Source organism: Hemitrygon akajei, chromosome 7 (genome assembly GCF_048418815.1).
Source record: "Hemitrygon akajei chromosome 7, sHemAka1.3, whole genome shotgun sequence".
In the NCBI taxonomy this organism is placed as follows: Eukaryota; Metazoa; Chordata; class Chondrichthyes; order Myliobatiformes; family Dasyatidae; genus Hemitrygon; species Hemitrygon akajei.
In genome coordinates this window covers 102,652,847-102,669,289 of record NC_133130.1, presented here as the reverse complement: position 1 = coordinate 102,669,289, position 16,443 = coordinate 102,652,847, and the positions used below count along the sequence as shown (strand labels likewise).

At 42.3% G+C, this 16,443-nt stretch overlaps 1 protein-coding gene across 1 annotated transcript in view; it reads left to right on the top strand.

Moving 5' to 3' along the window:
- The first annotated feature begins 4,335 nt into the window (after positions 1–4,335).
- Positions 4,336–16,443, top strand: part of c7h1orf198 (chromosome 7 C1orf198 homolog) — a 29,463-nt gene continuing 17,355 nt past the window's right edge. The window contains exons 1-3 of the mRNA XM_073051591.1: positions 4,336–4,704; positions 8,523–8,573; positions 13,775–14,359. Coding sequence (XP_072907692.1) covers positions 4,372–4,704; positions 8,523–8,573; positions 13,775–14,359 — 969 coding nt within the window. The 5' untranslated portion in view covers positions 4,336–4,371. The remainder of the gene's footprint in view (positions 4,705–8,522; positions 8,574–13,774; positions 14,360–16,443) is intronic.

Sequence of the window (16,443 nt, the reverse complement as noted above, 5' to 3'; positions counted from 1 at the left end):
ACATCCCTGATCCTGGCTCCATGGAGGCAACAGCCATGCGGATGTCTCTTGTGCCCACAGAACCTCATCTCTGTTCCTCCGACTATGGAATCTCCTATCAACGCTGCAGTCCTCTTCATCTCTCTGCTCTTCTAAGCAACAGCACCAAACTCAGTGCCAGAGACCTGGTCACTGCTGCCCGCCCCCCCCCCCCCCAACGGGTGGGCTGTCCCTCTCAATAGTAGAATGTAAAGTTATATATTCATTATCCAGAGGAATGGCAGGAGCCATTGTCTCAGGAGCTGCTGCTTGGAGCACCTGGTGCAGATGTGTTTACCTGGAAGAAAGGACTTCTCACATCCCACACAGAATATGAAACACTGCCCCTGAAGCCATTCTTACTGTACAATGCACTAATAGATGAGAAATGATCAAATAAGAACAGATAGAGAATAACTTACAATTTACCTCCATGCTCTTAATTCAACACCTTTCCCCATAATACTTCTAGCATTAAAATATTCACACTTAAAAATATCCAACCCTCTTTCCTGTTATTTTGACTTTACCTTTCAAAACTTTTCCTGATATCTACATTCCAGTCCGATCCTTCTCTCATTGACCTGAGTCTCCCGAGTAGTCTCAGCAAATCTCCCAGCCATATATTGGTTCCCCTCCAGATCAGGTGCAACCTGTCCTGCTTGTACAGGCCACCCCTTCCCCAGAACAGGTTCCAACTCTCCAAGAACATGAAACTCTCTCCCCAGCACCATTTCCACAGCCACTCATTCATATGTACTATCACACCAAGCCTGTGGCACTGGCAGAAATCAGGAGATTGCAACCTTGGAGGTCTTTCTCTTCAGCCTCTTTCTTAACTATAGGCTCACTGTGTAGGACCTCTTCTCTTTTTCTACTGATGTCGTTGGTGCCAATATGCACCATAACCACTGTCTGTTCCCTGTCCTCCTTGAGAATATCCTGCAGCAGCTCTGATACATCATGGACCCTAGCACCTGGGAGGCTATGCACCATCCTGGTATCTCTTTTGTGTCCACAAAATCTCCTTTCTATCCTCTTAACTATCAAATCCACTATAACAACCGCACTGCCTGACTTCATCCTTCCCTGTCAAGCCTCAGAGCTGGCCACAGTGCCACCAGCCTGGCTGCTGCTGCCATGATCTGATTGGTCATACTCCAGCAGTATCCAAAGGGATATACTTATTGCTGAGGGAATGGCCACAGGGGAACCCTGCACTGACTTCTTAATACCCTTACCTCTCCTGGTGGTCACCCACACACTTCATCTCTGATTTAGGGAGCATTTTGGAGTTATGTGAATATAGCAAATATTAATTCAAGCAAGAACTAGTCTTCCATTCTTATTGTAACTGAAGTTAAAAGCACACCTTTACAAATAAAGAGGCTAGCCCACAGACTAAGAGATATGATTTGCAAAATGTTGACCATGAGACGTCTGCATGTGCTTCAGCCAAACGTTCAGACAATGGAGTTCTGTTAATTGGGCCTGCATCACACCAGGCAACATGGCTCAGTTACCTGCACTGTTGTGACTTGAGCTTGAACAGGCAGATCAGACTGATGTTGTCACTCAGATATCAAACATGGTCACTAGTATAGGTTTTTGTGTATGCAGAGACAATCCTGATAGCATTAATTTCAAGGTGTCTGGCTCTCGATCGTCAGAAGCTTTTAAAAGTCTGTATCAGTTAGTTTGTCCTAGCAGAGGTGTTTGAACATTCAGAGATAATTTCCACTGTCGATATGTGAATCAAAGGAAGTATTGTCAGCCCAAAATATTCAAGTAAATAATAATAATAAGTACTTTATTGATCCTGAGTGGGAAATTCTTTTGTTACAACAGCAACATTTAAGAACATGCTTAACAGTGTGCAGACTTAAGTAATAATAAAGTACAGAATAATAACATACACAATAATAGTTTACCAATGCGTAATAATTCATGTACTAAATACTAAAAGAGACTATTGTACTATGATGAGTGTTGTCCTGTCACAGGGAGGTGAACTGTTGTATATGTTTATAGCATTTGTTAGGAAAGATCTTTTATAACAATTCTTGTGACAGCAGAACTGGATGAGTCTGTTCAAAAGGATGCTCCATTGCTTATTCAGTAGGTCATGGAGAGGATGTGCCTGATTGTCCATAATGGATGACAGTTTGTTTAGTCACCTCCTCTCCACTGCTAACTCAAAAGAGTCCAAGTTTTAGCCAAGGACAGAGCCAGCCTTTTTGATGAGTTTATTTAGTCTTTTTGCATCACCAGCACTGATGCTGCTCCCCCAACATAAAGCCACAAAGCCATAAAGCACTCGCTATAACAGACTGGTAAAAGATCTCCAACATCCTGCTGCACACTTTGAAGGATCTCAGCTTCCTTAGAAAATAGAGTCTGCTCATCCCCTTCTTGTAAACAGCCTTGGTTTTCCAGTCAAATCTGTTGTTGTGTATGCTGCTTGGATTTCCAGCAGCTGCCAATTTTCTCTTTATGGCTAATATGTTATCCCTCTGAACACCACTCCTCTGCCTTCTTGCTGTAACCTTTGGCACCCTTACCAACCAAAAACCTATCAACCTCTGCTTTAAATATACCCAATGACTTGGCCTCCACAGCCGTCTGGAAAACGCTAAATACAGCACAGGTATAAAAGGTAGTTTCTACAGCAGAAGAACTAAGCCAGTGACAGTCACAACAAGTATGATGATAATGAGTCAAAAGGTAGAATTCAGATTCCAACAGATATCAGGGAGAACAGGGGTGGCAAGGGAATGAAGTGGTAACAAAGTCTGAAGCAACACATACAAAATGCTGGAGGTCAGGCAACATCCATGGAAATGAATGAACAGTCGATGTTTCAGGCTGAGACCCTTCTTAAAGGAAAGGGGAAGATGCCAGAATAAAAAGGTGGGGGTTAGGGAAGAGTGAGCCATAGGAGAAAGGGAAGGAGAAGAGGACCCAGGTAGAGGTGATAGGCAGGTGAGAAGAGGCGAGAGGCCAGAGGGGGAAATAGAAGGAGGAGGAAGAGGGCAGAAAAAAATTACCGGAAGGAGAAATTGATGTTCATATCATCAGGTTGGAGGCTCCCTAGATGACATATACAGTGTTGCCGCTCCACCCTGAGTGGTCTCCTTATGGCAAAAGAGGAGGCCAACAGATGTTGGAATGGGAATCAGGATAGGAATTTAAATGGTCTACCTACATCAATTTGTTTTGTCATTCCCTCAAGCAATTCAATCAAGCTCGTAAGGCACGACCTGCCCCTCACAAAGCTATGCTGACTATCCCTAATTCAGGGTATGCTTGTCCAAATGCTCATAAATCCTGTTACAAAGATTTTTTATGATCAAATTTTACAACATATGTCAGTGATAATAAACCAGACTCCGAATTCATTTTAGTAGTCTACCTACCACTGAAGTAAGACTCACTGATATGTAATTCCTAGAGTTCTTCCTCTCACTTTTCTTGAACAAAATAGTAATATTTGTGACCCTCTGATCTTCTGATATTACAGTGAGGTCACAATGCAGCAATCTCTTTGCTTCCTGTCGTAACCTGGGATATATCCTGTTCAGACTTGGGGACTTACCCATCCAAATGTTTTCCAAAAGTTCTAGCACATTCTGCTTCTTAATGTCAACATGATCTATCATATTAGCCTGTTGTATGCTATCAAGGTTCGTCTCACTGGCGAATACTGAGGAAAGTATTCATTATGGATCTCCCCACCTCCGACTCCAGGCATGTTTCTTCTTTGATTTCTGATTCCTCCTAACTTCAGTCTCGTAATTCTCCTATTCTCCACGTACGCATAGAACATCATGGAGTTTTCCTTTATCCTACTTGTCAAAGCTTTCTTCCATCCTCTTCTAGCTCCCGAGTCCATTCATCAGCTCCTTTCTGACTAACCTGTAACTCTTTAGAGTCCTGTCTGATCCTTGCTTCCTAAACCTTACATTGGATTCCTTCTTCCTCTTGACTTAGTTCCTCTTCTTTTGTCAACCACTGTTGACCTGCCGTCGTTTCCTTGCCTCAATGGGACAGACCTAATAGAACCCCATGCAAGTGTTCTCTAACCAGCCTCCATCTTTCTTTGTACATTCCCTGATTACATCTGTTCCCAATCTCGAACTCAATTCACCAACTAATTAAGTCGGGGATTGAGTTTATTTTTCTTACTCCCTTAGTTCGGATGCTTTTGTTCGAAGCTCGCGACTGCGTTCCGCTTCCCCGTGACGTCACAGGGAACCCACGTGGCAGCCTGCGCGAGGGCGGTGGTTGCTGGAAGGCCGCGCATGCGCAGTCGCCGACTCGAGGGGCTGTCCCACACTACGGGATTTGGCAGCAATGGCGTCGGTGGCGGTCGCCATGGCGGGCGGCGAGGCCGGAGGGGCTGCGTTGGCAGGCGCTAGTCTGGAGCAGAAGAAGTTCGAGTACTTCTCCTCCATCAGCCCGATGGCGAGGAAGATCATGCTGGAGAAGCAGAAGATCCGGGAGAGGTACGGGCCACGCTGGGACACCCTGGCGCCGCGGGAGCAGGAGGACATCATCGACAACTGGATGGTGGAGCCGCAGATCCGCAGCCGTTACAGTCTGCACCGGGTGCCCCGAGACGAGATGGTCTGCTACCCCAGGCTGCAGCTGCAGACAGGCCAGAAGGTCGTGCACTTCGGAGAAGAGGTAAAAACAACCGAAGGGATGAAGCAACGAGGGAGAGTCTGTGCTGCAGTATTGTCAGCACTGCTGGAGACCATCCTTTCTCCCCTCCTTTCATATTAGTTTTTGTCTGTATTTTAAGTATGCCTGAAAACTGTCGATATTCAGATTAGCGGTTTTTCATGTTTTTGAGTTTTGTATGCCATTCAGACAAAACTATAACAATGCAGAATAAAATGTTAGGTGAAAGTGCAGGCGGACGAAGTACAAGAGCTAAGTCGAGGTAGATCGAGAGCTGAGGAGTTTGTCATCGTACAAGAGCTTCATTCAAGAATCTGTCTTGAGCCTGTGAACGATATAAGCAATAGGAATAAATTACAAACAGCGAGGAGTGCAAAACACAGCTGTGTAATTTGAAGTGGTGCACAAGGAAATGCAAAAATGAAAATGACATTGAGAACATGACAGGTCACCCTGCTGCTGGCAATTGGGAGTAAATTAAAATAAACCGTAGGTGCATTTCTTTTTTGTTTAAATGAAAGTTGTCTCGAGCATTGTCCCGTCTTATTGACAAATATACTTGGTTACTTTCTCCAGGCCATGGCCTCTGGATTGCTGCCCTGCTCATCTGAAAGTGACCGAAGCAAAAAGCTTTACCGCCCTTCTGGGCAGAGACCTCAGATTGCAATGAAAACACTGTCAGTTCTGCTTTAATACTTGTGCAGGTTAATTTAGAATCTTCATTCCCTTGATACCGACATGTTTCTAAGGGGATACTGCTTTCTCCTGTCCAACTTGCCTAGGCTTTTCCATTTTATATAACTCAAGTTAATCTCTTTGCTGCATTCTTTATTCCAAGAATTCCATTCTTTATTCAGGTTGAACTCTGAACTCCCAACACCCCAAGCTGTAATAGTGTCATGCTAACCACAATGCTACTGTGTAATTCTACAACGCTGATAACGTCCTTGTCATGCTCCTTAGCAATGTTTCTAATGGTGTTACCTGATGTGCAGGTACACTTATTTTAAATAATTTATTGCAAATTCTTCAGTTATGCAAGTTGCAAGAAAAAGTTTGTGAACTACAATTACCGGGTTCTCTGCATTTGTTAGTCATAAAATGTGGTCTGATCTTCATCTAAGTCAGGATAATATTCAAACACAATCTACTAAACTATTAACACGAACAGTTGTTTCTTTATTGAACACATTTCTTTATTAAAATTGTTAAATCATTCACAGTCCAGGTTGGAAAAAGTATGTGAACCCTTGTATTTAATAACTGGTAGAACCTTCTTCAGCAGCAATAAACTCCACCAAATGTTTCCTGTAGCTGCTGATCAGACTTGCACAATGGCAAAGAGGAATTTTAGACCATTCCTCCATACAAAACTGTTGCATCAAAACTTCTGGGATACAGCCCTCTTCAGGTCATGCCACAGCATCTCAAATGGGTTAAGGTTTCCACTTTGAGTTGGCCATTCCAAAACATACATTTTCTGCTTAATTTTCTTCTGTTGTTGATTTACTCTCGTATTTTGGATCATTGTGCTTTTGTATCATCCAACTTCTATTAAGCTTCTGGTGATGGACAACTATCCTGACATTTTCCTGTAAAATGTCTTTATACAATTTTGAATTCATTGTTCCCTCAGTGATTACAAAATGTCCAGGCCCTGAGGCAGCAAAGCAGCCGCAAACCATATAACAATTACAGCACGGAAACAGGCCATCTCGGCCCTTCTAGTCCGTGCCGAACGCTTACTTTCACCTAGTCCCACCGACCTGCACTCAGCCCATAACTCTCCATTCTTCTCCTGTCAATATACCTATCCAATTTTACTTTAAATGACAATATCGAACCTGCCTCTACCACTTCTACTGGAAGCTTGTTCCACACAGCTACCACTCTGAGGAAAGAAGTTCCCCCTCGTGTTACCCTTAAACTATTGCCCCCTAACTCTGAACTCGTCCTCTTGTTTGAATCTCCTCTACTCTCAATGGAAAAAGCCTATCTAAGTCAACCGTAAATATCCCCCTCATAATTTTAAATACCTCTATCAAGTCCCCCCTCAACCTTCTACGCTCCAAAGAATAAAGACCTAACTTGTTCAACCTTTCTCTGTAACTTAGGTGCTGAAACCCAGGTAACATTCTAATAAATCTCCTCTGTATGATGCCATGATGCTCCTTCCATCGTGCTTCGCAGTAGTGATGAGTTTTTGGTGTAGTGTACAGTGCCCTTTTTCCTCTAAACATAGCCATGTGCATTTCTGCCAAAAAGTTAAACTTTTGTCTCTCACCTGTCCATAGGACATTGTTCAACATCCAGATGGTCTTTCACAAATTTGAAATTACAACAACTTTTTTTTTGGAGAGCAGTGGTTTCATCCATGGTCTCTTTCCATGAACACCATTCTTGCTCAGTGTTTTTCTTATGGTGGACTCATGAACAGAGACTTTAACATGTTCTAGAGATTTCTGCAGATCTTTTAGAAACATAGAAAACCTACAGCACAATACCCTTTTGCTGTTACCCTTGAATTCCTTTTCTCCTCCTTCAGCATTCGTTGATTGGAACACCTAACTGCAAATGTAGAAGCATTACCCCAGATACTATTTTGAGCCTGGACTGTGATTGTTTAAATGTTGTTTGATGAGAAGTAGTTCAATTGTTAGAGTGTGATTAATTTAGGCGGATTGTGTTTGTCTATTATTGTGACTTAGATGGGGATCAGAGCACATTTTATGAGTGATTAATGCAGAAAACCAGGTAATTGCAAAAAATTCACAAACTTTTTCTTGCAACTGTATGTGGAGCTCCCACAGCAGACAGAAAATGCAGTGGGCAAGTGGTTACTTCTAAGGGAAGTGCTCGAGCTACTGAAGGGATCTAGAGGAAAAGAGATGATGACTATGATCCAGAATCAAAACAATCACTTCCAGAATGCCAGGGTTCATGCAAAAGATGGAAAAGGATCAGGTATGGTTCATGCTGGAACCAGTTGTATACAGAAGACGAGTTTTAAAGCACCAGGAAGGATACATAAGATGTTCCATTGTAAGGAATCAAAGATTAAGGTTGCTTTGGAACTTGAGCACTTAAACTGGAATGGGAATACTTTCTTCATTCACTTGAGGTAACATTCCTTGCAGAAGTGATAATAGGACAGGGAACGGTATAAGCCAATTAGGTATGGGTTCCTTAAGGTTGTCATGGCTGGAGCAGGTAGTTGTGAAAAGCTCCCAGAACTTATTAAATGCCCCAAATAACCTCTGGCAACCAAGTTCAGCTCCTGGCCTTCACATGTGGCTTAGCTACCGAGCCTGGCAGAAAAGTTTCTACTGACTGGAGAAGAAGCAAAGGTGGGTTACTGACACTTTAAAGCCAGTTCTGGGCAGATGGGGGTTCTCAGCCATGTTTGGCAGCTCACTTAGAAGGGAAACTGATCTCAAAGCTCCACTGCCTTGTGGCTATACACACACATGGGGAAGGCTTTGAGAATAAACCTTGAGGAAATATCTGGCAGTTCAATGTTGAGTTCAGTGCTGACTGGCAAACTCCTGTGATGTTACTAGTGCCATACTGCATAGGTCTCTGTATTGGCATGTAGAGGAGGAGCCTGGTGCAGACGCAACAGCTTGCTCTCCATATCGTACTGCCCTGGCTTGCGTAACATCGTCATCTGGGATGCAACACCCGTGGTCGATCCAGACCACTGAGGGATAGTTAATTAGGCAAGTCATGAAAGGTGAGAATGTACATCGTGTTTGTCTCTTTCTTTTGTATCTTATCGAGTAGCAAATACATGTAATTAACTCTCTATTTTGTAATCTTAGGATATTACATGGCAAGATGAACACTCGGCTCCATTTTCTTGGGAAACCAAGGTAAACTGCACAATCATGGCAAAGTTAGTTTTTTTTATCTTTGCTTAAAATATACAGAATTGTTATACTGATGGCATCTGTCTGTCTCGAAAGACAATGGAGTAGCAGAACTGGAGTGATTTCTCCAGAGCACAAGGCTGACGGAAGGTGTGGAGACCCTGGAATGCCCAGTCAGCAAGATCCTCTCAGCCTCACCGGTGTAGTCCAAATGAAAACAAAGCAACATGTTTGGCACCAGCTTGGCTGCAGGAGGTGCCCGATGGACGTTTAGTGACGTCCAACCCTTTAGTAATATGAAAGCAAAGCAATATGTTTCGCACCAGCTTAGCTGCCGGAAAGACATTCAGTGATGTCCAACTGCCTTAGGCGCTTCACTCTGGATTTGCTGTCTAGGTTTATTCCTGTAGCCTTCGTCTCTCCCAAGGCTATCCACAAGGCATTGGAGCAATTTACCAATAGCTGGGTATCTAGTTCACAAACCGGTGGGCCCACATGCAGAGGCTAGACCTCCTCCCTGTCCTGTGTACTTCATCCTGAGTCCAAAAAGTGTTCAGTTTCCATGTGTCACAAGGTGGCATTACATGATTATTACATGTAATTATTACATAATTGGAGAGGTTATGTACTGGCAGGGAGAGTCTTGAGCATTCAGCTGTCCTTTTTGCAAGACTGCTAGCCGGCAGCGGAAGCTGAAAGTGAGAGCGACAAGCACTAATCACATACACTACCTCTCTACAACCATTTGATATACAACTTTTTAATACTGAAGTTATAAAATAATCACTTATATGTATAGTAAATATTACAATTTGCCTTTTTGAGCGGGGCAAATTTTCATTTCACATTCAGAGAAAGATACAGTAAAATTCAGATAATCTGTTCTGCAGTTGTGCAGCATCTGGCTCACAGCTCATCATTCTACCACTTATCTCCCTAACTGATTAAGATCTTCATTGTAACCAGCTTCCCTATCAACAAATTCTGCTAATTTAGTATGGAGTATGTACTGTGAACAACTGAATTGCAATCCATAAATCAAGTTGAAGTAATTTATTTCCATTTTTCAAATTTATCATTTCATGAACAATATTTATGTTGCTGCAAACTTTAGCTTTTACTCTATAAGTGGGTCAGCTACCCAAGGGGTAGATGGAATTGAGGAGTTGAAGTTACAATTAGATTTGCTACAATCTTAAAAGATTGAGCAGGTTTCAGATTTAGAAAGAGGTGATATAGGTGACAGAGAATGTCGAATCTTTGTGGGTGGAATTAAGAAACTGGAAGGGTAAAAAAAAACTATTATGGGTATCATATAAGCCTCCAGATAGTAGCTACGATGTGGAGTTGAGATTGCAAAGGGCACGTAATAAGGGTAATGTCACAACTCTAATGGGGGACTTCAATATGTAAGGGGATTGGAAAAATCAGATTGATGTCAGATCGCAAGATAGGGAATTTGTTGAATACCTATGAGATGGCTTTTTAGAGCAGCTTGTGTTTGAGCCAACTCGGAGGAAATTAGATTGGGTGTTATGTAATCTAGATTTTATTAGAGAGCTTAAGGAAAAGGAACCCTTAGGGGAAAGTGATCATAATATTGAATTCATACTGCAGTTTGAGAGTGGAAAGCATCAGTCACATGTATCAGTATCAAAATAGAGTAAAGGGAGTTTCAGAGGCTAGAGGGAGGTCGGCAGAGCAGAAATGGCTGAAATTTCTGGGAGTAGTTCACAAGGTGCAGGAAGATACATCCCACAGAAAAAAGTTGTTCTCAAGTGGCAGGGCTAGGCCACCATTGCTGACAAGAGAAGTTGAGGACTACAGTTATATAAAGGGTAAAAGGGAGGTGAAAATTGATACTGGACCACTGGAAATTGATACTGGTGAGGTAGTAATGGGGGTCAAAGAAATGGCGGATTAACTTAAGTACTTTGCATCAGTCTTCACTGTGGAAGACACGAGTGGTGTGCCAGAAGTCTGTGAGTGTCGGAGCAGGAGTGAGTGCATTTGCTATCTCAAAGGAAAAAATGCGTGCTAGGTAAACTGAAAGGTGCTAAGGTGAATAAGTCACCCGGACCAGATGGACTACATCCCAGAGTCCTGAGAGAGGTTGCTAAAGAAATAGCAGATGCGTTGTTCACGACCTTTCAAGAATCAATTTATTCTGGCATGGTTCAGGAGGACTGAAAAATTGCCAGTCTCATCCACTCTTCAACAGGGAGGAAGGCAATAGAAAGTAAATTATAGTCCAGTTAGCCTAAACTTAGTGGTTGGGAAAGTGTTGGAGTCCATTATTAAGGATGAGATTTCTGGTTACTTGGATTCTAATGATAAAATATGTCAAAGTCAGCATGGTTTCTGTAAAGGAAATCTTGATTGTCAAATCAGTTAGAGCTCTTCGAGGAAGTAACAAGCAGGGTAGACAAAGGAGAAACAGTGGATGTTATTTATTTGGATTTTCAGAAGGTGCCACACATGAGGCTGCTTAACAAGATAAAATCCTGTGTCATTACAAGAAAAATATTGGGATGGATAGAGGAATGGCTGACAGACAGGAGATAGTGGGAATAAAGGAGCCTTCGCCGGTTGGCTGCCGGTGACTAGTGGTGTTCCTCAGGGGTTAGTATTAGGATTGCTACTTTTCCCATTATTTGTCAGTGATTTGGATAATGGAATTGATGGCGTTATGGCAAAGTTTGCGGATGATATTAAGATGGGTGGAGGGGTAGGTAGTGCTAAGGAAGCAATGCAATGCAATCGCAGCAAGACTGAGACAAATTGGAAGAATGGGCAAAAAAAGTGGCAAATGGAATACAGTGTTGGGAAATGTATGATAATGCATTTTGGTAAAAGAAACAATAGTGCAACTACAGGCAGTCCCTGAGTTACGAACGTCCGACTTAAGAACAACTCGTACTTATGAACTGAGGAAGGAGAATGCCGTCCGCTATTTTAAGCCATTGCCGTTGACACAGTGTTGAGTGTGTAACTTTGTATTTGGCTTAAACTTTTCTTAGCAAGATTCACCCTGACCCCATCCCCCTTTTCCAGTCAGTACAGTCCCCACTTGTCTCATTTAACCTGTCTCAGTGTGGTGGACTTTAGGACCTGGTGTAGCTCGGGACCCGCCGCCTGCAGTGTTTCTGTTCTGTTGATGGAAAATGATCATGATTGGAAAATAAAGTGGAAATCATAAAGTGATCGGAAAAAGGTGAATCATCATTGGAAAAGCATTAGGCTATAGTCAGTCAACGATCGGAACAATTTTAAAGGACAAAGTGAGGATAATGGAGCATCTGAAAGGCCCTGTCCTGATGAAAGCTACAGTTATTACACTAAGCAACGCAGTGGTTTAATTATTGAAATACATGTAGCGATGTGCTACACACAGCGCTGAAATAATGACACACAGTCGGTAAGTCGTTTCGAGACTAGTTTATTCAAACTTCGCGGTGCTGGCATTTAAATGACGTCGGAGGTGCATTACCAAAGTCTCTCCCTGCACGCTGGCTATTTGTGAGCCGGTTCGCCTGCACAGAAAGTGGGTCGCCACATACATACATTTCTTAAGTGTTTTATATGCATAGAAAGGTAAAATATATACTATATACTAAGACAAATGTTTGACTAACTGATGCTAAATAATACCGGATGTACCTGTTCTGACTTAACGTACAAATCTGACTTAAAGACAGACTCAGGAACAGAACTCGTTGGTAACCTGGGGACTGTCTATTATCTAAATGGGGAGAAAGTTCAAACATCAGAGGTTCAGAGGGACTTAGGAGTCCTTGTGCAAGACTCCCAGAAGGTTAATTTACAGGTTGAGTCTGTAGTAAAGAAGGTGAATGCAATGCAAATTTCAAAGGGATTAGAATACAAGAACAAGGAAATAATGCTGAGGCTTTTTAAGACATTGGTCAGGCTGCACGCGGAATATTGACCAGAGTATCAAAGGATGTGTTGTTATAGGAGAGAGTCCAGAGGAGGTGCACAGTGTTTATTCTGGTAATGAAAGGGTTAACATATGAGGAGAGTTTGGCATTCACTGGAATTTGGAAGCGTGTTGGGTGGGTGGGGGGGGGGGGGGTTGTGGTTCTCATTGAAACCTACCGAATGTTTAAAGGACTTGATAAGGTAGGTGTGGAGAGGATGTTTTCCTGTGGTGGGGATGTCCAGAACTAGAGGCCACAGCCTCAAAATTGAGGGGCAACTCTTAAAAAGGAGGATTTTTTTTTAGCCAGCGAGTAGTGAATCTGTAAAATGCTCTGCCTTGGACAGTTGTGGAGGCCATGACTGTAGGTATATTTGAAGTGAAAATTGATACTTTCCTGATTAGTCAGGCTGTTGAAGGATATGGCGAAAAAGGAGAAATATGGGGTTGAGTGGGATCTGGGATTAGCCTTGATAGAATGGTGGAGCAGACTGGATGAGTTGAATGGCCTGATTCTGCTGCTATGTCTTCCGGTCACATCACTTTGTTGAAAGTGGTACCACAATCATTGCTGCCACCGTGCAGCTCCAGAGAGCAATCTTGAACTTGTACTGTCTCTGCAGTGTTTCATATTTCTTTAGACACTCTGGTTTCTATCTACATCGTAATCGTGTGCTGGTAGGTTAAATAGCTTCTGTAAATGATCCCTTTCATCCTCTTCAGTTGTAAAAGGAACTGAAGGGGAATTCAGTGAGGACCAAGAGAGTATTACAAGGGTATGCAGGAGTAAGTGGAGAGGAACTTGGTCTAATTGGATTGCTGGCGTGACACAATGGCTTCGGTCCATAAGACTAGTCTCTGTTTGCTGCATGGGAATGTGTTTGAGGACACTAGCTCTATTTACTGTATTTTTCATTGTAATATTCACCAAAGCATTGTAGAGATTTAAATCACAATTGACTCTTGCTTTTCTCCTTAACTGGTCATTTTGGTGATGGATCTGTATCCCAAAGTGGGCTCCAGTGGAATAGATTGTGACCTGAGTTGAGACAGCCAGGGAAAGAAAGCACACGGATGTGGAATACTGTTAGACTGAGTGTAGTTCCACTTGAACTTACAGCACTTGGGACTTTGTTTTCTCCATGAGTCCTAATCTTCCAAGTAGCCACCAGAGAAAAATCTTCGGAAAAGAAAGAATATTCTGGTGCATGAAGATTTTTTCTGTACACTTTAAATGAAATTTTGAATACTTTTTTAATAATTACAGAGTCAGATGGAATTCAGCTTTGCCTCCACCACTGTTGCAGAACCAGTGTCATCAACACAGAGTGATCACCGACAGACAGCCAAGATATCCCAAGGAAATCACCAACATAAAGCATCCCAGGGAGGTCAGCCAGTTAAACAGCTGCAGAATGGAAAGACACCAAGTGTAGATTGTCCTGCACAGGTCAAAAAGGAAGAATCATCATCCTTCTGGAAACTGAGTGCTGAAAGATCAAAGCTAGAAAGTGATCACCAATATGTGACTCCAAGTCAGATCAAGTCAATGGAAAAAGGAGAAAAGCCAGTTCCTTCCTACATGAGACAAGAGTCTTTAAAGGAGAAAGATGAAAATAAATCCGAGAAACCTTGGGTGAAGAAACAGGAGCGAATAATCAACACTAGTGTCTCATCTGTGTTCATTGACTTTGACAGGCCGCGAGTAAGCCAGCCTTCATTTGGTGCGCATGAAGATAATTTGCCTCCTGGCCAAACTGAGAAATCTCCAGTCAAAAAGAATGTTGCAAAGGAATCGGAGGATGAAGAGAGAGATGAATCCTATGCATCTGATACACCATTTTTCTCACAGGTACACCATGGCTTAATGTGGGTTACAGCAACTTTGTACTGATTATATCATTATGCATCATAGGAGTGCCTGAGTGAACGATAAATTAAAAATAATGCGTTGCTGTTGACTGAGCCAGCTGTTTCCAGTGCACATAATAGAAGTGTACAAGAGTGAACAATGCTGACTCTCTTTTGTACCATTTCTGTTCTGGTTCAAGGAGAATATTTAGATATAAACCATTATGTTAGAGAAAAAGTACAGCAAGAAGTTGGTAGATTTATAAAAATGGGTAAGACGTGCAGAACAAATGCAAAGTGTAAACTATTTATGTAAATCCGTAGTGTTTAGGTCCTTATAATATTTACTCCTTTGCTCAATATAATGTGGTGTATTTTAAACATTGAAGGAGATTCATAAGTGGAGATTATTGATATACTCAAAAGCTCCACAGGGAATTTTTCCAATTATTCTACCATACTGCATGGAGAACTAAGGAATTGCAACACAATTGAAACCAGTAGATTAATTTCCAAAATGGCTTGCCTGAGGAAGGAGAGAGAGAGCTCTGAGATCCAACCCACTGCACACCTTTCAGTCTCAAAATTTTTGTTGGTATTGTTTCTTCAACACTTTATGAGGAAGAATTCTGCCTTGGAAAATCTGTTCTGTATAAAATAGGCAGAAATTCCATAATCAGTCAGAGGCGTACTCACTGTTGATGAAGTTAAAAACCCATTTTCTTTGCTTCAGTTCTATATGTTCAATGAGTTGTAAATTAATGGCTCATTGCTCCTTTAACCTGTATGCATTGAAATATACTGTTTTATTGGAGCAGCAGACTCAACCTTGCTGTTTGTGGTGCAGGTCGCTTTAATATTATTGAAGGAGGTGTATGGATGGCATTCTTACCTCTGGTAGTAAAGTGTTGAGTTAAAGAGTTGGGAAGTTATATTGCAACATTATAAAACTGTCAGAAGTATTGCATCCAGTTCTGCTAGCTCCATTATAGGAAGAAATGAGGCTTTGGAGAGGGTGCAGAAGAGGTTTACCAGGGTACTGGCATCTTTCTTCCCAGTCCTGAAGAAGGGTCTCAGCCCGAAACTTCCCACTGTGTTCATTTCCATAGTTGCTGAGTTCCTTCAGCATTTTGTGTGTTTTGCCAGGATACTGCCTGGAATAGAGGCTATGAGCTGTATGGAGAGTTGGCTAAACTAATATTTTCTCTGAAGCAGTGGAGGGAAAGGAGAGATCTGACAGAAGGTTATGAGAGGCACAGATAGAATAGCCGGTATATATTTTTTTACCAGGGTCACAATATCCATTACTGAAGGGAATGCATTTGAGGTGCATTGGGGCAAATTCATTGAACATAGAAATTTACAGCACATTACAGACCCTTCGGCCCACAGTATTGTGCGACCGTGTAACCTACTCTATATACTGCCTAGAATTTCCCTACCGCATAGCCCTCTATTTTTCTAAGCTCCATGTACCTATCTAGGAGTCTCTAAAAAGACCTTATTGTATCTGCTTCCACCGCCGCCGCCAGCAGACCATTCCAACTCACTCACCACTCTCTGTGTGTAAAAAAAAAAAAACACTTACCCCTGACATCTCCTCTGTACCTACTTCCTAGCACCTTAAAACTATGCCCCCTCATCTTAGCTATTTCAGCCCTAGGAAAGAGCCTTTGGCTATCCATACGATCAATGCCTCTCATCATCTTATACACCTTATCAGGTCACCTCTCATCCTCCATTGCTCCAAGGAGAAAAGGCCAAGTACACTCAACCTATTCTCATAATGTACACCCTCCAATCCAGGCAACATCCTTGTAAATTTCTACTCTCTGACTATAGTATCCACATCCTTCCTGTAGTGCGATGACCAGAACTGAATACGGTACTCCCAACTGGGGTCTGACCAAGGTCGTAACATTACCTCGTGGTTCTTGAACTCAATCCCACAGTTGATGAAGGCCATCACATCATACGCTGCCTTAACAATACTGTCAACCTGCGTAGCAGCTTTGAGTGTCCTATCGACACAGACTGCAAGATCGCTCAGATCCTCCACACTGCCAAGAGTCTTACCATTTATAT